General features: G+C 46.2%; 1 protein-coding gene across 1 annotated transcript; it reads right to left on the bottom strand.

Annotated features, from left to right (window-relative positions):
- Positions 1-534: 534 nt before the first annotated feature.
- LOC311306263 (uncharacterized protein) lies at positions 535-7,614 on the bottom strand (the record flags this gene model as incomplete). Its single annotated transcript, XM_084434584.1, has 3 exons — positions 535-1,467; positions 1,666-1,894; positions 7,048-7,614. 3 exons carry the CDS (start codon positions 7,612-7,614, stop codon positions 668-670), a joined length of 1,596 nt encoding a protein of 531 aa, XP_084290710.1. The 3' UTR covers positions 535-667.
- Positions 7,615-21,733: the final 14,119 nt, after the last annotated feature.

Below are 21,733 nucleotides of genomic sequence, written 5' to 3'. Positions count from 1 at the left end.
CAGAAGAACCGGCGGCGCCTGTGGCTGCAGGCGATTAAACGTGTTGATTGGAGCGAGGACATAATAAAAAATGCTCGCGTCTGCAGCGACACGCTGCTGATTCCGTTGCCAATATGCGCGCGCATACGTTGAACTACGTCATCATTGTGTACAAACAGTAAAAGGGTCTATATAGGCAGCTGCAGCTGCAGGTCCTATACACACGAAAATGAGTCATTTTGGTTACGCGTTTGAGCCTGTGAGGTACAGGCCAGTAGTACCTGACTACCACCACAAGGAGGACGATCAGTTTCAGACTCCACCTACAATACAGGATCGTTTGTGGGGAAGTGACTGGTGTGGGTGCGGGCGCTGCCGGAGCATGGACAGTGCACCGGAATCGATCTGTTGCAGAGAGGTCAACCTGGAACATTTATTTTTGAAATGCGATATGGAATTAGACCATATCGCATATATCGATATTTCATTTAGTCATTTAGTCATTTAGCAGACGCTTTTATCCAAAGCGACTTACAAATCAGGACTAAATTAAGCGAGTCATCATGAAGAGGCAAAAGACAACAACAACGCAAGAAGTGTTCAGAATACGAAGTTCAGGCATTATTCAGAGTAGCATAAGCATGATAAGTGGGATTTTAAGGGAAAGTTTTTTTTTTATTTTTTTTTTTTATGAGTTTAGGTGCTCATGGAAGAGATGGGTTTTCAGCTGTTTTTTGAATGTTGTCAGGGATTCAGCATTCCGGATGAGGGTGGGGAGAGTGTTCCACCAGCATGGAACTGTGAATGAGAATGATCTGGAAAGTGATCTTGTGGCTTTCTGTGATGGAACCACGAGACGTCGCTTGTTGATTGATCGTAGGCGTCTGGTGGGGATGTAGGCTCGTAGGAGTGAGTGAAGGTAGGAGGGAGCTGAGCCTGTGATAGATCTGTAAGCAAGCGTCAATGCCTTGAACTTGATGCGAGCAGCGAGAGGTAGCCAGTGCAGAGAGATTAACAGAGGAGTGACGTGGGCCCTCTTGGGCTCGTTGAAGACAAGACGAGCTGCAGCATTCTGGATCATCTGAAGAGGTTTGGTAGCACATGCTGGAAGTCCGGCCAGAAGAGCATTGCAGTAGTCAAGCCTAGAAATGACCAGGGCCTGGACGAGGAGTTGTGTTGCGTGCTCAGTTAGGAAAGGCCTGATCTTCCTGATGTTGTGCAGCGCAAACCTGCATGATCGAGCTGTCTTTGAAATGTGATCTGTGAAGGTCAGCTGGTCATCAAACGTTACTCCCAGATTTCTGACCGACCTTGATGGTGTGATTGATGATGAATCAAGCTGGATGGTGAAGTCGTGCTGTAGAGACGGATTGGCAGGGAGGACGAGCAGCTCAGTCTTTGCCAGGTTGAGCTGCAGGTGATGTTCCTTCATCCATGTGGAGATGTCTGCCAGACAGCTCGAGACCCGTGCAGCTACTGTGGGATCATCTGGTCGAAATGAGAGGAAGAGTTGTGTGTCATCAGCATAGCAGTGGTAGGAGAAACCGTGTGCCTGTATGATGTGTCCCAGTGATGTAGTGTAGATGGAGAAGAGGAGGGGACCGAGAACTGAACCCTGGGGAACCCCTGTGGTCAGTTGATGTGCTCTGGATACCTCGCCTCTCCATGCGACTTTGAAGGACCTACCTGTGAGATAGGATTCAAACCAGTCGAGTGAAGTTCCTGTGATGCCCAGTGATGAGAGGCTGGACATAAGGATCTGATGGTTCACGGTGTCGAAGGCAGCAGACAGATCAAGGAGAATGAGGAGTGAAGATTTGGAAGCAGCTTTTGCAATCCGTAGGGCTTCTGTGACCGACAGTAATGCAGTCTCAGTTGAATGCCCTTTCTTGAAGCCAGATTGGTTGACATCCAGCTGGTTGTTTAGAGACAAGAAGGATGTTACTTGGTTGAAAACAGCTCTTTCAAGTGTTTTTGCAATGAATGGTAGGAGAGAGATGGGTCTGTAATTCTCTACAAAAGATGTGTTTAGCGTTGGTTTTTTAAGCAGTGGAGTGACCCGAGCCTGCTTGAATGCTGTAGGGAAGGTGCCAGTATGGAGGGATGAGTTGATGATGTGTGTGAGTGCTGGTAGAAGTGTGGGAGAGATGGCTTGTAGAAGGTGTGAGGGGATGGGGTCTAGAGGGCAGGTGGTAGGGTGACTGGAGAGGAGAAGTGTAGATACTTCTTCCTCTGTTAGCGGCGAAAAGGAGGACAGAGGGGTATTGGCTGTGGAAGGGGTCGGTCTGGGTTCCTGTGTGTGTGGAGCTGAGAATTGACTGCTGATAGTTGTTGTTTTGTTGGTGAAGAAGTTTGCAAAATCATCGGCAGTTAAGGAGGAGGAGGGTGGTGGTGGAGGTGGACAGAGGAGTGAGTTGAATGTCTTGAAGAGTAGTCGTGCGTTGGAGGAGCTGTTGATCTTGTTGTGGAAATAAGAAGATTTTGCAGCATGAACATCAGCAGAAAAGGACGAGAGGAGAGATTTATACATACTCAGGTCAGATGAGTCTTTTGATTTGCGCCATTTCCTCTCCGCTGCCCTGAGTTCGGTCCGGTGTTCACGAAGAACCTCAGATAGCCAGGGGTTAGAAGGAGTAGCGCGTGCTGGCCTGGAGGAGAGAGGGCAGATTTTGTCTAGAGTAGAGGTTAGTGTGGAGCATAGGGTATCCGTTGCAGTATTCACATCCAGAGATGAGAATTGTGAGGGTGGGGGAAGAGAAGAAGACACGGCAGAGGAGAGATGGGAGGGGGAAAGTGAGCGTAGGTTTCGCCTGAGGGTGACTGGTGGTGGGGTTGGTGGCGCAGGGGTAGCGAGTTGTAGACTGAAGGTGATGAGGAAATGATCTGAAACATGGAGAGGCCTCACCAAAATGTTGTCTGTGATGCAGTTGCGTGTGTAAACCAGGTCCAGTTGGTTGCCTGATTTGTGAGTACCTGTGGTGATGTGTCGTTTGAGATCGAAGGAGGCTAGTAGAGAGGTGAAGTCTGTTGCATGTGGTTTTTCGAGATGAATGTTGAAGTCACCGAAGACTAGAAGTGGGGTGCCGTCCTCAGGGAAAGAGGACAGCAGCACATCCAGCTCCTCTACGAAGTTACCCAGCTGACCTGGGGGGCGATAAATTACTACAATATGGATCTTACTGGGAGTTGTAAGTGTGATAGCATGATATTCAAATGAATTGTTGTTGCATAGAGAAGAGAGCGCTGAGTATTTCCAATTGTTGGAAACGAGAAGCCCTGTCCCGCCACCCCTCCCAGACTGGCGAGGGGAGTGAGAAAAGGAGAAATTGCTAGAGAGAGCAGCGGGGGTTGCTGAGTCTTCAGGACGAATCCAGGTCTCAGTCAAGCCCAGGATACTGAGAGTAGAATGAGATGCAAAGGCTGGAATGAAGTCAGCTTTGTTGACTGCTGACTGAGAATTCCATAGACCCACGGAAAGAGAGAGAGGAGTGTGTGAGGATGAGAGAATGGGACGCAGATTAGCAGTATCGCGCTGCCTTGTGCGCGTGATGAAAGGGCGTTGTCGAACGATAACAGGAATGTGTTGAAAACACATGCTGATTCGGGAGAAAGATAAGATAAGAAGTGGAAAGGGAAAAAGGCGAATTTTAAGTGCCTTTCTGGTGTCCCTGCTCGGTGGAGTCGCGCAGGTAGAGTCGATGGTCTTTACCCGAGTCGGTCTTCACACGAGTCGGTCTTCACACGAGGAGGCTGAACACGAGAGCTGAACGCTTCCGCTGACGCTTCCGCGACAGCGCGCAAAATACACAGATATACAGAAAAATGCTTTCACCGCTTGAGTGAGTACAGCTGTTTCGGGCTTGCAATTAAGTGGATAACGCGATAATGGGCCAACTTTCGCTTTGAAAGTGCTAGGAGCAGAGGCTTAAAGTGCAAATTAGACTTTAACAATAATAATTTAATTTAAAAGTAATTACACACTAAAATACTATAATTTACCATATGCTTACCAGGTAAATACTTAGTAGTTAGTTTGTAGTTTCTCTGCATTTACATACTTGTTACCTGTGGTAATTACCAATAACCAACTATAACTTACCATATATTTACCAGGTAAATACCTAGTAATTAGGGGACTGTAAAAGAAAGGGTTACCGTTTACTTTCAGTGTACTGTGGTCAATGAGTTGAACAAACGCCACCTAAAATGAATTTCTGCAATAAAATACTTTTGTTTTGTTTTTATTGACAGGAGAAGGGGTATTCTGATGTTTACTGTGTACAGAATTTTCCAAACTCATGAAGTTTTAATCCAAACCAAGTCAATCTGAGAAAGCTGCAGCTGTTAAAAATACGCCATTATTTCACCACAAGGTGTCAGTGTTCGTCTAAACTAGTGATCACGACGCTGAAATGAGAACACAAACATTTATTTATTTGGATTAAATATTTTAATCATTCTGTGTCATTTTTCAATGTCAATCTTTTTACTATTTACATGTTTATGCCCAAAAATGCTTAATTAATATTGAAAATAGTGGACTGTCGTTCTCCTCTACGCTGTGTGCGTTACTGTTGAATATTAATTAAATAGCCTATAGCCTATTTAACATCGTTACAGGCAACTATTTTAAAAGACTGGAATGAAGAACCAATGCACACAAGCAATCCTTTTTATTAGTCAAATTCATTTAAAAATGTAAACTCAACAGGTATAAAATATAAGTAAGAGAAAAACACGGTTAATGAGAAGACAAGCATATAGGACTGCTGCAGGTTAGTGGATAAATATATTTAGCCTGTTTATTATTCAGAATGCACAGTTGGAAAGAAAATATATTTACAAGGACATTTCAGCAGGCTCAAGATAATCAATACAGAGATCATTATTCATTGTTTTAATCAATTGGCATCCATAAAACGTAGTGATAATCTGCATTCTCATGTATGTAGGTGCGCTGAACGCTATAACCGGAAACTCCCGATATGTACTAAGTAGAACGCGGAAGTAGTTGTGCAAGTAGTCCATTGCAGGAACATCTCTTCTCTTATCTGATGGCGTTTTCTGGCGTGGGGGTCACTAACATTAGGTCACAGGTACAGCAATAGCAAAGGAAAACGTACTCGGTTACCTAATGTAACCTCGGTTCTCTCTAGAAGAGGGAACGAGTATTGCGTAAGCTAGCTTACGCTACGGATAAAGTTGTCTTTTCTCGAGATCTGAAGCCAAAAAATGATCCTTCATTTTGTATTTATTGTCAACGCAGTGCAGCAGCCAGCAGACCATAGCAGGCTGTATAAGCGTGCTCATTGGCTGTCCTGCGGCAACTGCTGCAGCCTACCAGTGAGCCCCGTGTGACGTCATGCCCAGCTTCGCACCCTCCACACCCCTCTAACCGTCAGAATGGGCGTGGCTAGCGTGTATAAAGGAAGGGCTCACAGGCTGGAAATCTGGTTTTCATAGTCTGAAGTGAATAAGCTCGTGGCGCGACACGGCAGGTTACGCAATACTCGTTCCCTCTTCTAGAGAGAACCGAGGTTACATTAGGTAACCGAGTACGTTCTCTTACGAGAGGTTCTCTCGTATTGCGTAAGCTAGCTTACGCTACGGGAACCCCTTGTCAACGCCGTGCGCGCCGAGCATCCAGTGCATGAGTCCCAGGGAAACCGGGGCCAGTCGGAGAAACGGGCCAGCACATGTAATAAACACTTCATATAAAAATCGAGCGGCACTGCCGGTCTATGTAATAATGTAAACAATGCAGCACAGTACATAAGCACATCATAGGGGGAAAATAGAGCGGTATCACCGGTCTATGCATAGAGAGAATAATCCCCAGCGCAAAATGGGGACAAAAAAGACAGAGCGGCACAGCCGGTCTGTGTACAGAGGAACTCTTCCCTGAGTGCTATTTACCAGAAATGCTAGCAGTACATGAACGTAGTCTGCACATAAGTGAGTGGGCAGAACATACATATCACTTATACTGATAACAGTTTAGCCTGCAAGGCGGGAACTTCCAGGTTATAAAACCTCACGAATGTAGATGGGGAGGCCCAGCCCTCCGCCATGCAAATATCGTGAATAGAAATCCCGCTGGACCAAGCCCACGACGAGGCCATGCCTCTAGTGGAGTGGGCTCTGATGCCCATAGGGCACTGCAGGTGTTTGGAGGCATAAGCTGCTGCGATCGCGTCCACTATCCACCTGGACAGGCTCTGTTTCGAAGCGGCGAGACCCTTGGTGCGCCCACCAAACAAAACAAAGAGCTGCTCGGAACACCTAAAGGCGGCGGAGCATGTGATGTAAACTCTCAGCGCCCTGACGGGGCATAAGAGGTTATCACTGTCCTCGCTATCGGATGCTGGCAGAGCCGACAGGGAGATGATCTGCGCCCTAAAGGGGGTACCAATTGCTTTGGGGATGTAACCGTGTCTCGGTTTGAGGATGACTTTGGAGTCATTCGGTCCGAACTCGAGACATGCGGGGCTAACAGACAGCGCGTCTAGATCCCCCACACGTTTTACTGAAGACAGAGCTATCAGAAAAACGGTTTTAAACGAGAGGTATTTCAAACCACGGATTCTAGCGGTTCAAAGGGAAAAGCCTTCAGGGCCTCCAGGACCAAGGACAGATCCCAAATAGGAACCGAGGGGGGCCGCGGGGGATTAATCCGTCTGGCTCCTCTGAGGAAACGGATGATGAGCTCGTTCCTTCCTATTGCACGGCCGCGCGTCGTCTCCGCGAACGCTGCAATAGCCGCAACATACACTTTGAGCGTGGAGGGGGACCTGCCCTTCTCCAACAGCTCTTGTAGGAAGGAGAGCACCCGTGGAACCCCGCATGTACGTGGATCCAGGCTCTTAATAGCGCACCATTTAGAGAACGCAGACCATTTAGACGCGTAGAGCCTTCTCGTGGAAGGAGCTCTAGACTGCGTGATCGTGTTTACGACCCCTTCTGGCAGGTCAACGGGTATCCGTTGATTATCCACGCATGCAGAGACCAGCGCTCTGGATGGGGATGCCAAATCGAATCACCGGCTTGAGAGAGGAGATCTTTTCTCACCGGGATCGGCCATGGGGCTAAGTGCGACAGCCTCACTAACTCTGGGTACCAGATTTGGTTCTCCCATCGCGGGGCTACGAGAAGCACTGGGTGATGTGTTTCCCTGATTCTCTTGATGACCTGTGGTAACAGGGAGATCGGAGGGAAAGCGTACAGCGGGCGGCTGGGCCAGGTTTGGGCCAGCGCATCCTCGCTCTTTGAGAAAAACGTCGGGCAGTGAGCGTTGTCTCCTGACGCAAAGAGGTCGACTTCCGCCCTGCCGAATAGGCGCCAGAGTAACTGGACTGTCTGAGGGTGCAGAGACCATTCTCCCGGGGGAATGATGTCTCTGGACAGTCTGTCTGGGCCGACGTTCAGATGGCCCGGCACGTGCGCGGCTCTCAGCGAGCGCAATGAGTGATGAGCCCACACGAGAAGGCGTTCTGTCAGATTGCAGAGGTTCCTGGATCTGACACCGCCCTGTCGGTTCACATAGGACACCACTGACATGTTGTCCGAGCGGACTAGCACATGGTGATCTCGTATGTGTGGGAGGAAGCGCTTGAGCGCGTTCTCGACCGCTATCATCTCCTAACAGTTTATGTGGAGGCATTTCTCCTGGTCTGACCACAGGCCAAAGACCGGTTTGCCCTCGAAAAGAGCGCCCCAACCTAAGTTGGATGCATCCGTCGAGATAACTTTGCGGTGCGAGACGGCTCCCATTGTCACTCTCCGCTGGTACCAGTCGGCCGCTAACCAGGGCTTCAGTGCTGAAACGCAGCTCTGAGTCACTCTGATTCGAATGCCGCCGGACGCCCAGGCTCGGTGAGGCACTCGGGCATTCAGCCAGCGTCCAAACCCAGAAAAGAGGTTGACTGAGTGGGCAGTAATGAGCTCTTGGTCCAGTTGACCGTGAGACCCAGGCTTTCCAGGTGGCTGAGAAGCACTGTTCTGTGAGCAATAAGTTCTTCCTCTGACTGTGCTAGAATCAGCCAATCGTCCAAATAGTTCAAAATTCAGGGGAGCGAGAGCCGTATCCATGCACTTCGTGAATGTACGGGGTGCCAAAGACATGCCGAACGGCAGGACGGTGTACTGATATACCTGACCGTCGAAGGCGAATCTCAAGAATGGCCTGTGACGGGGTATTATCTGGATCTTGTTGATTGTTCAAATATCTCAGATCCAAAATCGGTCTGAAAGCTCCGTCCTTCTTGGGAACGAGGAAATAACGGCTGTAAAAGCCTGACTCGCTCAGAGAAGGGGGTACCTGTTCTATAGCCCCTTTGCACAGAAGTGTCACTATTTCTGCCCGAAGTAGATGTGCTACTTCCCCATTCACTCTCGTCTCAGTTCGCGCTTGAAAGCGCGGGGGACGGCGAGCGAAATGCAGAGAATAGCCCTTTTTTACTGTGCTCAGCACCCATTCTGACGCGCCTGGAATAGCTTCCCACGCTTTCGCATGTGCGGCTAGGGGCAGAATGGCCTCAGAGCTCTGATTGCCGTGTTCCGCGGGCTTGAGAGCTTGATACGGAGGCGCGGGCGCATTGCACGCGCTCTCTGTGCTTAGATACGGCGGCTCGCATGCAGCGATGGCTGGCCGTTTTACACACAATGTCCCGGTGGCCTTGGACGGGGAAACCTAAAGTGAGGGCGAAATGTTTGTTAGTATGTGTGAGCGCTCGAGGGCGGGCACAGGACTTACATTTGAAACATGACCGGTAGTAAGAGGCTGTGTAACAGAGCGGGCAGTGAGTAGGTGTGGGCACAGGGGTGTGGACACGTGACCTACTTCTAACACTCGAGCGGCTTTTGCCCGCTTTATGAGAGTGGGCTCTGTGAGAGACACAGGATTTATAGTGCTTGTGTGTAGGGGTGAACACAGAAAAGTGGGCACATTTACTACACTTTACACTGCACATTTACTACACATCCATATCGCGGAGAAGATCGGCCTGGAGAATCTGCAACACAGCCATCGAGTGCAGGGCTGAAGCAGCCTGTCTGGCGGCGGTTAAAGCGCGGCCGACGAGGGCTGATGTAGTCCTGCAAGCCTTTGACGGGAGGGCAGCCTTTGAGCGCCATCCAGAAGGCGGGCAAAGGTGCGCTGCAACCGCCTCTCCCACGGGGGGAATGGAATTGTACCCCTTCTCAGCGGCGCCGTCAACTTGTGAGAGCGTCGAGGAGGCATGGGAAGAGACTCTCGCGGAGAATGGTGCATTCCACGATTTAGCAAGCTCGCTGTGGAGCTCAGGCAGGAAAGGTGCAGTCCTGGATGCTGGTGTTCGGCGGCGATGAAGAAAGCAGCCGTCGAGTCTGTTCGGCGCTGGCTCTTTCGGAGGAGACCACTCGAGGCCCAGCTGGTCAACGGCCTTGGTGAGGAGGCGCAAAAGCTCCGCGTCCTCGCCTGCTCGAGTGCGGCCGAAATCCTGGAGTGACGAGGAGGCAGTAGACCACACCTCGCTGTCAGAGGCCAGGATGGAAAGCACGGGCAAGAGCCGGCGGTTGTGCGGCCGGGAGGGGGGGGCGGAGAGGGCGAGGGAGAAGCTCGAGGGAAAGGTTCCGGCGAGCTCCTCAGTGCCACATCAGTCTCCGGTGGTCTCTGGGAGCGGCGCTTCTTCCTGCGCGGCCCGGCAGAGACAGGCGGAGCGGCAGTTTGGTCGAAAGCCTCAAGTCGAGCCCGCAGGGTCAACATTGAGAGCTCTTCGCACTCGGGGCAACCACCCATAGAGAGTGCGGTGGCGGCGTGCTCGCGGCCCAGGCAGAGAGCGCAGACGATGTGACAGTCTCCATGGCTGAGCGGGGCTCGGCACGAGCCGCAGGAAAAACGAGGCATTTTTAGAAAAACGCCTCGTGCTCTTTTAGATAAAACAGAGAAAGTATGTGTCGCAGGGCGAACACACACAGCAATGAAAGGATATGTCGCCGGATGGCGTAGCAGGCACGGATGGCTGAAGGCGGCGAAGGCGGCAAAGGCGGCCGGATTCCTCAGGCGCTTTCCTAGGCTTGCTGGTCACTGATTTCAACGGCGGCGGCTCTCAAGATCCAGCGATGCGAAGAGCTTCGCTGAAGACAAGAAAATCAGATTTCCAGCCTGTGAGCCCTTCCTTTATACACGCTAGCCAAGCCCATTCTGACGGTTAGAGGGGTGTGGAGGGTGCGAAGCTGGTAGGCTGCAGCTCACTGGTAGGCTGCAGCAGTTGCCGCAGGACAGCCAATGAGCACGCTTATACAGTCTGCTATGGTCTGCTGGCTGCTACACTGCGTTGACAATACATACAAAATTAAGGATAATTTTTTGGCTTCAGATCTCGAGAAAAGACAACTTTACCCGTAGCGTAAGCTAGCTTACGCAATACGAGAGAACCTCTCGTAAGAGAACAATCAAATCAATTCTCAATGGACAAATTCAAGTCCTGTCCTGCATTTTTTCTTGTTCAAGAAGTCATTTCACTATAGATCTCACAATAGGGAAGAAAAGACTATTGCAACTTCTATTTCATGCTGACTTTAAGGTTTAAGTTTTTCTGAAGAGCCTATAAAAGGCTGTTTAATCACAGGTTCCGTTGTGACAACTTAACTCATAATAAATAATAAAATAATATTTTCTCATTTAAGACCATTTCTTAAAAGAATAAGATACTACTGGATGTATTATTCTACGTTAAAAAATGGTATATAGAGCTGAGAAGATCAATCTAGGCCAAGAAGAGTGGGGGCATGTTTGATTTTCTATCTGACCAGTGAACCAAGGAACCGTGAAGTGTAAATGAGAGAGCTCTTTTTTTACATGTCCAATAATAAAATTGAAATTGAAAATACCCCCTGTGGATTTGGGTCATTGTAAAAAAACCTTCTTGATTCTGTCAGATAACTCAGATAGTTGGAGGACTCAGTAGCTGTGACAAACGTGAAAAGTTTATTAGAAAACTTTACTAAAAAACTTTAGAAAGTTTACAAAAAAAATAAATAAATAAAAATTCTCAGTTTGGTGGTTCCCGTGCACACCGCACACAGACTAGAGGAAATAGCACAGGACGACCACAGAAAGACGGACCCCGAGTCCAGCAAGCGAGATAGTGCTGCTACAAACTCCTCGTCTTAGGTTCCTGAGCACAACTGAAGTCACACACATGAAAGAGAGCACAGAACATGAGACAAGCACGCGGCAAGGAAAATGATCAACTGACAACAAGAAGTAGACACAGCTGGAAATATAAAGGGTAAGGGAAACGGTCAACAGGTGGAGGAGATCAGCTTGTGATTGTGCACACAGTGCTACCAGGCAGCACTGATTGCTCAAAGCTGCAGAAAATGACAGGACCAAGACAACAGAGAAGAACCAGTGACACACCCTGACCCGTGCCTCCTGGCGTCCCCAGAGGACTCACCATGTGATGGAATTGGAATTGGCCAGTGAGAGTGCGGTCCAGCACGTCGCGAGCCGGAATCCAGCATCTCTCCTCCGGACCATAACCCTCCCAGTCTACCAGATATTGGTGACCTCTACCCCTCTGCCTCACATCAAGAAGTCACCGTACCGTGTAGGCAGGCAACCCCTCGATGAGTCTGGGAGGTGGCGGAGCAGAGGTCTGGGGCTGAAGGGGGGAGCGAATAATGGGTTTGATCTCAGAAACATGAAACACCGGGTGAATCTTCTTAAACTGAGGGGGTAATTTGAGTTGAACCGTCACCGGGTTAAGCACCTTGGTTACGACATACGGTCCAATGAATTTGGGTCCCAGTTTATGTGCGGGAAGTTTAAGGGGAATGTCCTGGGCTGACAACCAAACCTTCTGACCACACACGTAAAGTGGGGGCCTAGAACGGTGATGGTCCCCCGACGCCTTGTTCCTTTCGCCAGTCTGGGAAAGGGCTTCTCTGGCAAGCCTCCACGTACGAAGGCACCTCTGAATAAACAAATGCGCGGACGGAACAATGGCATCGGATTCTTGTGAGGGATATAATGGGGGCTGGTAGCCTAAACAGCACTGGAAGGGTGATAACACCGTAGATGAAACCAGGAGTGAGTTATGTGCGTACTCAACCATGGTTAATCTGGAACTCCAAGTTGACGGCTCTGCAGTCGCCCCCAGTTTTCGACAGAATTCTGTCTAAAATCTAGACACAAACTGGGGACCCCTGTCAGAGACCACGTCCATCGGGAGGCCATGAATGCGAAAAACGTGATCTAAGACAATGGGAGGGAGGTGTCTCCCTCGCTGAAGGCAATTTGGGGAGGGGGATGAAATGAACCGCCTTTGAGAACCTGTTCACCACAGTGAGAACCACGGTGTTGCCATTAGCCGTGGGTAGGCCTGTGACAAAGTCCATGGCTATGTGTGACCAGGGTCTCGAGGGAATTGACAGTGGCTGGAGTAGCCCGGCTGAGGGTCGATTCGAACTCTTACCCACCGCACACACCGGACAGGCTGATACGAACTCTCGAGCATCCCGCACCATCGATGGCCACCAGAACCGCTGCTTGATTAACGAACACGTTCGAGCCTGAAGCGACTCCGGCACAAACAGCAGACCGGCTGGCACCCCGCGGGAACTGTGATGCCGTGTAATGATTCATGGACCTTGGACTCAACTCCCCAAGTAACCGCCGCGACCACCCGTTTGGGAGGAATGATGGCCACTAGCCTCTAGTCTAGCCTCTGCCTCAAATCCGTGAGAGTGCGTCGGGTTTACCGTTCTTACTACCCGGGCGATACGAGATGTTAAAGTTGAACCGGCCGAAGAACAGTGCCCAGCGAGCCTGCCGAGAATTTAGTCTTTTAGCGGAACGAATATACTCTAAATTCTTATGGTCGGCGAGACGGGTCGGGGTTGGTGAGAATAGGAGCCGAAACAAAGCGGCTCTTCAAACTTTCAAACGCCTCTTGAGCCTGCGTTGACCAACAGAAACGCATTCGTGTGGAAGTGAGATTCGTCAGCGGCAGGGACGACCTGGCTAAAATTCTGAATGAATCGCCTGTAAAAATTGGCAAACCCCAGAAATCGCTGGACCGCCTTATGACTATCTGGAGTTGGCCAATCAGCAACCGCTTTTACTTTGGCAGGATCCATTCGGATGCCTTCGGGCGACAGAACGAAACCCAGGAACGGAACCGACTGAGCATGAAACTCGCACTTCTCCAACTTAGCGAACAAACGATTCTCGAGTAGCCGTTGTAACACTCGCCGGACGTGCTGGACATGGTCGTGTTCATTCTGGGAGAAGATCAGGATGTTGAGGTAAACAAATACAAACCGGTTGACCATGTCTCTGAGCACATCATTGACGAGTGCCTGGAAGACCACCGTGGAGTTTGAGAGTCCAAAAGGCATGACCAAATATTCAAAGTGAACTGTAGGGGTATTAAAGGCAGTCTTCCATTCGTCCCCCTCCCTAATCCGAACTAGGTGATAAGCAATGTGTTAGTCCAACTTCGTAAAGATGGTTGCTCCCTGCAAGAGTTCGAAAGCTGAAGACATCACTGGCAAAGGGTGGCTATTCTTTACCGTGATGTCATTCAACCCCCGATAATCTATACAGGGACGCAACGACCCATCTTTCTTCCCCACAAAGAAGAACCCCGCCCCAGCCAGAGAGGAAGAAGGACGTATTATACCGGCTAGCAGAGAATCGCTGATGTATCTCTCCATGGCCTCCCTCTCAGGACTGGAGAGCGAGTAAAGGCGCCCCTTAGGTGGAGAAGTGCCAGGCAATAAATCTATAGCACAGTCGTACGGGCGGTGTGGAGGGAGAGATGAAGCTTGGGACTTACTGAACACCGCTCACAAGTCATGGTAAGCCTCTGGTACATCTGCCAGGTTCACCGGTTCCTCCTGTAATGCAGAAACAGACATTAAAAGAGAAGATGCAGACACTAAACACTGAGATAAACAAAATGAGCTCCATGCCGACACAGAATTAAGAGCCCAGTCAATCTGAAGGTTATGTTTAACCAGCCAGGTGTGCCCCAAAACCACTGGAGCAGAAGGAGAGTGTGAAAGGAGGAATCGAATCTCCTCAGCATGATTGCCCGAAATGGTGAGGTTGATAAGACCAGTGGAATGAGTAATCCTGGTGAGAGGAGTACCACAAAGGGTTCTGGCTGAAATCAGTTCGGCCAGGAGAGAACATGGAATGCCCAAACGCTCAGCCAGTCCAATGTCCAAAAAGTCACCATCCGCTCCAGAATCAATCAAAGCTGACACCCGATGGGCAGTCCCCTCCCACTGCAGAAAAGCTGGAAGGATAGAGCGACCACCCGATGGCAGCAGCGTGTTAGTAACGCTCACCTTGCTTTGTCCTCTGAAAGGTGATCGTTGCCTCTTAACGGGACAAGCCGCAGCCATGTGCCCCGCCTCCCCTCAGTAGAGGCACAAGTTATTGACAAGACGATGATGCCGTTCCATGACAGACAGATGAGCTCTCCCGATTTGCATGGGTTCCTCCTCAGGTGGCCCGAAATGCTGTGAAGTGTCACCTTTCACGCCTGATGCATAGCGAGAGGATTCATGAGAGAAACCCGCCCTCCGATGCTGAGAATGAATAGAAATCCGATTGTCAACCCGGATAGCAGGGTTGACCAATCCGTCGAGAGAAAGGGGTAATTCCAAGGAGTAGATCTCGTCCTGGATGTGTTCAGCCAACCCATGGAGAAAGTGGTCCCACTGAGCTTTGGGATTCCAACCAAAGGATGCAGCGAGTGTACGGAACTCGATCGAATATTCCGACACGGACCTGGCTCCCTGCTGTAACAGCGACAATGCTCGTGCCGCCTCTGTACCCAATGCTGAACGATCAAAGACTTTACGAAGCTCCTGTGAGAAATCCTCATACGATCTGCAGCAGTCGTGCTCATTGTCCCACATGGCTGTTCCCCACTCCCATGCGAGCCCTGCAAGGTGCATGATGACGAAAGCCACTCTAGACCTCTCCGTCAAAAGCAGGAAGGCTGCAGTGAGAAAGTCAGTGAACACTGTGAGAGAAACGAGCGGCATGAATTGGGCTCACCGGAGTAAGGAGCGGGTGGGTTTAGGCGGGTGTAAGAAATTATGTTCTGTTCCCAAAACCTTCCACTCCAATATATATATGTATATCAAAATGTTCCTTCACTTAAAAGAGTTTAATTATCATATAGAGAAAATTACATTCAATCTCAGTAATCAGTAAATAGTATCACAGAGGGCAACCAACAACCATCTTGATTACAGGGACTTCAAATAGCTTGTCACCTTAAACCTTTGACCGTTCTGTTTTAACAGAAGATCAAAGATGTGATCACTTCAGATAGATTGTATTACCTAAATCTTTTGCTGTTCTGATTTCATTTACATTAAGAGTTGACCATTTGTGTTGATCACATCCTGAACAAATGGTAATCAATTGTAGAATGGGAATGGGTGTGGGACACAGAGAATCTTCTCAGACAATGGGGTGTCTCAACTTCATTAACATACAGACCACAGCTGTTACAAGAAGAGCAACTTTATTGACATTAAGGGTTGTAAAATGTAACAGGATAAAAGGTTTGAGATTTGGATGTTCTGGGTTCATTCTGACGCCGGTGAACCCAAGGTGCTTTGTGTACCTTGCCACTGCTATGCTGTAATAAACTTCATTTTTGAGATCTTCGACGTCAACATCATTTTTTCTTACACGGGGTTCAGAATGGCGGAGAACGGCCACCTCAGCGTCGGGTTGATATGATGCAGTAGGAACCACGGGAGGACTGGTCTGAAGCTGTTCGAGCCATTGAGTAATCCTGGCTAGATGATGTGACATCTCCGTCATGGCCTGACGAGAAGCTGTCAGTTCCTCCTGTTGCCGTCGTAAAAGAATTCCCCGTTGAGTAATGGCTCAACGCAACTCAAGTTCATCCGCTGAGTCCATCTTGGTCAGTTGATTCTGCCAGATAACTCAGATAGTTGGAGGACTCAGTAGCGGTGACAAACGTGAAAAGTTTATTAGAAAACTTTGAAACACAAAATAAATACAAAAAAATAAATGATTCTCAGTTTGGTGGTTCCCGTGCACACCGCACACAGACAGAGAAGACCACCTAGGGGAAATAGCACAGGACGACCACAGAAAGACGGGCCCCAAGTCCAGCAAGTGAGATAGTGCTGCTACAGACTAGTGATGTTACATATGACACTTAAGCTTCGAAGTGCGAAGCACATGCGACGCGATTTCTAGTGAAGCCCCGTATCGGGGTGTATATTGGTTTACTAGAGTCACGTGATCGACAACAAATGAAGCCTCACTTTCTGTCCAATCACGTGCGCGTTTCGCTTTGGGTGTCAGAAGGCTCGAACCCCAGATCTTATTTAACGAGTCATTGTTGGCTCAGTCTGGTTGATGGGTTTGTGAGGAGAGAAAATGAATTTATTTAATGAACAAATTGAAAAAAAAATGAAACACAAACATGTAAGGCTTTTATTTGTACACATAACATTGAAACTATGGAGTGTGTTGTTGTTGCTTCATCTGCCAGAGCTTCTAACACAGGCTTCTGGCTGCTTTATTTTAAATAAGCACCAGATGGCGCTATTCTCGACACTCTCGAAGCTTTGAATCTTTTCCCGGAACAGTCAGGGGAAAGCCTCAGTGATTCATGAGGCTTCATTTCCCCATCCCTACTACAGACTCCTCATCTTAGGTTCCTGAGCACAAATAACAAGCAGGTAAGTTACTGAAGTCACACACATGAAAGAGAGCACAGAACATGAGACAAGCACACGGCAAGAAAAATTATCAACTGACAACAAGAGGTAGACACAGCTGGAAATATAAAGGGTAAGGGAAACGAGCAACAGGTGGAGGAGATCAGCTTGTGATTGTGCACACAGTGCTACCAGGCAGCACTGATTGCTCAATTCACAAGCTGCAGAAAATGACAGGACCAAGACAACAGAGAAGAACCAGTGACACACCCTGACCCGTGACAGTTCTTGTCCTAGATATACTGAGACACAATCTTATGTTGTTGTTTTTTAAATTCCCTATTAAAAATACATTGAAATAAGAATAAAAATATGAATACAGCCTGCTTGAGAGATGGGCAGATTGAGCCATTTTTTTATGGCCATCTTTTTTTACGGTCTGATCATATAACTTTAAAAAAAAAAAACTTAAATAACGCTTTTTTTTTTTTTTTTTTTTTTGCAACAGTGAATATTCAGAAGAGTCTGTATTATAAAATAGTCTGACACTTTAAAAGGATGAGAATAGGATAACTTATGTGTGGTTGTATGACTAATTGGAAATAGTACACTCATAAAAAAAATATTTTGTATCCTGAGATCCTCCCAAACTCCTCTAAAATTGACATAATATTGGGTAGTGACTTTGAAGGATCATATATATATATAATTAATTAGCATACAAGGACACTATATTATTTCCCTCCTAGTTATCCCTCTAAGTATGTGAGGTGCGAAAAGGGTTCTATGGTGAGTGCAAATAAAAGGGGAGAGAGGACAGCCTTGTCTAGTAGAGCAACTGATTTGGAAATAACTAGAGCTATAACATTTGTTAATTGTTTTTACTGAAGATCGAGGGTTTGCATAAAGTAATTTAACCTCTTACACTCCTAGACCATTTTTGGGGATTTCCGCCTGGATTTTCCTACCGAAATTGAAAAGCCTCCCATTTCCACATATTTTTTCCAAAATAGACAATTTTGGTGTCATTTTACAGGAAACCCTTTGCAGATTCACAAAACAGTGCTAAAAGTGATAAACATTTGAATATATGTTGTCTGAGCTGTAATAAAAAAAAAAAAAAAAATAGGCGCTTTTTGATTTTTTTTATTTTAAATTCATTTTTGAAATTGTGTAACTCAGGCCCTGTGGGGTCTAGCAACATGCAGACACTTATGGCTGTTTCCTCTAGATGCCAGCAAACACTGGAAAAAAGAATTTTTTCTCTATACTAAAAAATGAAAAAGATGTGTATATTAATCTGAAGGGAGGAATATTACCTTTTTTTAATGTAATTTCCACCTACCCAAATCTAAACTCTGCTCATACCCATATACAGTGGAATATATGCAATATTCCAGTGTCATTTTACAGAAAACACTTTGAAATTATATAAAACACTGCTGGATGTGATAAATATTATAGTATATGGTGTCTGTGATATAATAAACAGAAAGAAAAAAATAGGCGCTTTATGATTTTGATCATTTTATTCTTTCAGAAGATACAAGACTTATCATTTTACAAATTATTTACCTAAAATCTTTGGTCTATTACAATCTAGAACAGGATCCTCATCCTCCAGATTTATATCATTCATTATATGGGCATCATTTTTGTCACCTGTGTTGTGCATCACCTCAACATCACCGGCCAGCCTCCTGGTGATCTGATGCCAGCTGTGCCGACAGTGCCCACAGTGCCAATCTTCAACAGAACATGAAACAAAGAAAACACTATTTATACATAGTTTCTGCACTGTAATAATATCCATTTCACAATATAAAAATGTAGATTTACTGAAATGACCATTTTATTCCACTTATGGAAAGTTGGAAGCTATTGCGCAATCATACTTTCCATTTACAAAACGTTTGACATTTCTTTTCAAATAATAGTTTATCAGATTGGTTGCTGTGCTTTCACATTTCAAACTAACAATAACTTTATCAAAAACATTATATAAACATTATAAATGTTGAAAAACCATAAGGTTATACGTACCCAAAAGTTCAGTGCATCTGGAGAGTGCGCATTCTCCAACTCCAAATCGTCCATTTAGAAACCAGTTGCACTTCCAAAGATCGCTTTTATCAATGCCATTGATGCTTTTATCTTTCTAGATGCAATTATAAAAATCAAAACAGTTCATAAACTATAATAACACACGCAAACTCGCGCATATCTTGCTCAAAAGAGAGCTCGCGCGCTGACCCGGAAGTGATCAAGGGAGCGCATCCATATAGCGCGTCCGTTTGTCTCTTGAACTCGCGTCGTCTCTGATATGTGACGCGAGATCAGTTCCGGTTAGATATATATACTATATAGACTTCCCTTAGCAGTAGCACAAAGTAAGGCTCGCGCCTGTACAGATGGCTTGAAGATCCAGTGTCTTGCGCTCAGAGCGCGTCTTCTCTCAGTTCATTCGAAAAGGTTTTTCTTACCAACGAAAGCTCGCAGAAACGTGAAAATGGTCTCATTTGAAAGATAACATCCTAAGCTAAAAGGTGATATAGATTATGTGGCTGTTTGCGGCTGACTGAAGCCGCCATCGGAGCAGGAATGTGATATTTTTATCTGTCATCTCTGTTTGATTTTATTTCACTGCGGGATTCTTTTGAAGATATTTCGGTCTATGATTGTCTCACAATGTAATAATCTACATCGTCAAATTCCTTAGAATGAGAGCTTTCTTGTGATATATGACTTGTGAAATATATAAAAAATAAATATTTGTAGAAATATTTCTTCGCAATCATAAAGCGGAATTTTTTGCCTGGGACCAATGCATATTTAAGCTAATATTTCATTCGATATGTATCATAAAAACGAAAGTGATGGTATTCTTTGTAAAGCTTAGATTCTAAGCTTTCAAATGATACCATGAATTCTGTAATACCATATAAGGAAGTTTATTAAAAAAACGTACGAACTTCTTAACGAAGATTTTCGATCCCGGTGCCGGGATGGTGGAGTTTATATTAACCAATGAAATAAATGCAGGGCCGAATCCAAACTTTGATAAAAAGGAGAAAAGATAATCCCACTCCACCCTATCGAAAGCTTTTTCTGCATCTAGGGAAATAAGTATATCAGAGTGATTAGGATTAAAAATAGGGGACTAAATAATATCACATAATCTCTAAATCTGTCTTTAATGAATCCTGCCTGATCTTGAAAGATCACAGGAGGGAAAGATATTTTCAAGGCAAGTAGCTACCCAGCAGGCAATTTTGGTTTAAAAGACGTCTAATAGCCGTCCAAACACAGCCCAGATGTTCAGGCTAAATCAAGGCAAAATTTGCGCTATCAGTGAAAATTTAATAGACGTTTAAACCAAAGCCCAAGAATAGACTAGTCATCAATTACTGTAGATATTAAAGAAAACAAATGAGTGAAGAAATGAAACCAAACACCTTCACTCAGAAGCTGTGTCCCAATGTGAAGGCTGCATCCTCTGAAGGCAGTATTTGAAGGCCGATTGCGTCACAGCGGCGCAACAAATCGTCACAGCGGCGTGACGAAGGATGTCCCAATTCAAAGGCTGCCCCCTTCGAAGGTCGCATTTGAAGGCCGATTGAGTTAAAAGCCACAAGTTTTTCTTTCTTATAAACTTCATCTTAACTCCTTCGTCACCATTGCGTGGCTTCATTTGTCAGGTGGTTTGAGGCAAAACTTGTGCTAATATTAGTTTAATAATTGTTTCAGGGAGCAAGGAGCAGACAGCTCAATTTATTAAATTGCGGTCTGAAAATGACCATTTCTTTTCAGGGGCCAAAAACTCTGCCAGCGTGTCTTGGAGGTAAGACAACGACCTTTTTGTAATATTTGCACTAGTCTGTCTCACTTGTGTATTATAAGAAATATCACTCACCCTATAAAGCCCACAGCAATAAGAAAAGCAGTAGATAAGGCAATGGGGTTTCACTTGCATTTGTTTTTGTAGTGCTGTCATGCAAGCTATGTCTATAAAGGTTTTAACCAAATTTGAGTATCCAGAAATATGATTTCTGAAGTATTTTGTATGCATGTCCTGATGTGTCATATTTTGCAGTGATAACAATGCACTAATGTTAAGATTGCACCCCTGTGTTCATATTTTATATCCCCTTTTCTGCTTTTTTCGAGCAATTCTGGAGAAAATGGGTCTGCTGGGGAAGGTAACTCCCATACAGGCAAAAATAAAAAAATAAGTAAGTAAGAAAGTTAATACACACATCTTTGCTGAAATTTATTGTGCTGTTGTTGTTAACAAGCCATGGTTAATTTGCTCTGCCTTAGGATTGCAAGTGTCCTGGGACAGGTGAGGGTGTGAGTGGGAAACCCACTGCTGAAACTTGGCCCTGGTTTGTCCTCATGGATGAGGTGTTGGGACAGAGGCATTGCACCAACCCCTGATTGACACACCAGGGCAGAAGTGGGTGCCCACAGTGAGGAGGACTTGATCAGATAAGACATGCAACTGCAGAGGCGAGCAGAGCACAGGAGAGTAGGGAGAGGATGGACAGGTTGTTTTCTCTTCTTGAGAGAATGATTGAAAAATATATATTTTTTCTATATATTCTTGTTTAACTTTTTTTTCCACTTTTATTTATGCAGCTTTAAATGTATAAATAAAAGATAATGTATTGTTCTGGACATTGTTTATTTTTGTAATGACAGAATTGTTCTTGACATTGTTTATTTTTGTAATGACAGTCCTAATTTCTACATGAAACAAATTCTTCTATACCTTTTTTTTTTTTTTTTATAAAATTGGTAAATGAAAATCATTTGTTCTATAGGCTACATAAAAGTACTTTATCCAACTATTTACAACATACGTCAAACATATCAAAATCAACATAAACATTTAAATTTACAGTACTGTGGTGAGATCTGGTATTTATCTCATTTTCCTGAAGAACCCCTAGTATCGAAGTAGCCAGGTAGTCTTTTGCTGTCAGGTCAGAATAGGATTAAATCCAAACTAGTTTGTTTAATTTATACCAGTAAATCTAGGTGT

The sequence above is a fragment of the Rutilus rutilus genome, assembly GCF_951802725.1.
Source record: "Rutilus rutilus genome assembly, chromosome: 16".
Lineage (NCBI taxonomy): Eukaryota > Metazoa > Chordata > Actinopteri > Cypriniformes > Leuciscidae > Rutilus > Rutilus rutilus.
The sequence above is the reverse complement of the archived record's forward strand: the minus strand, read 5'-3'. Positions and strand labels throughout refer to the sequence as shown.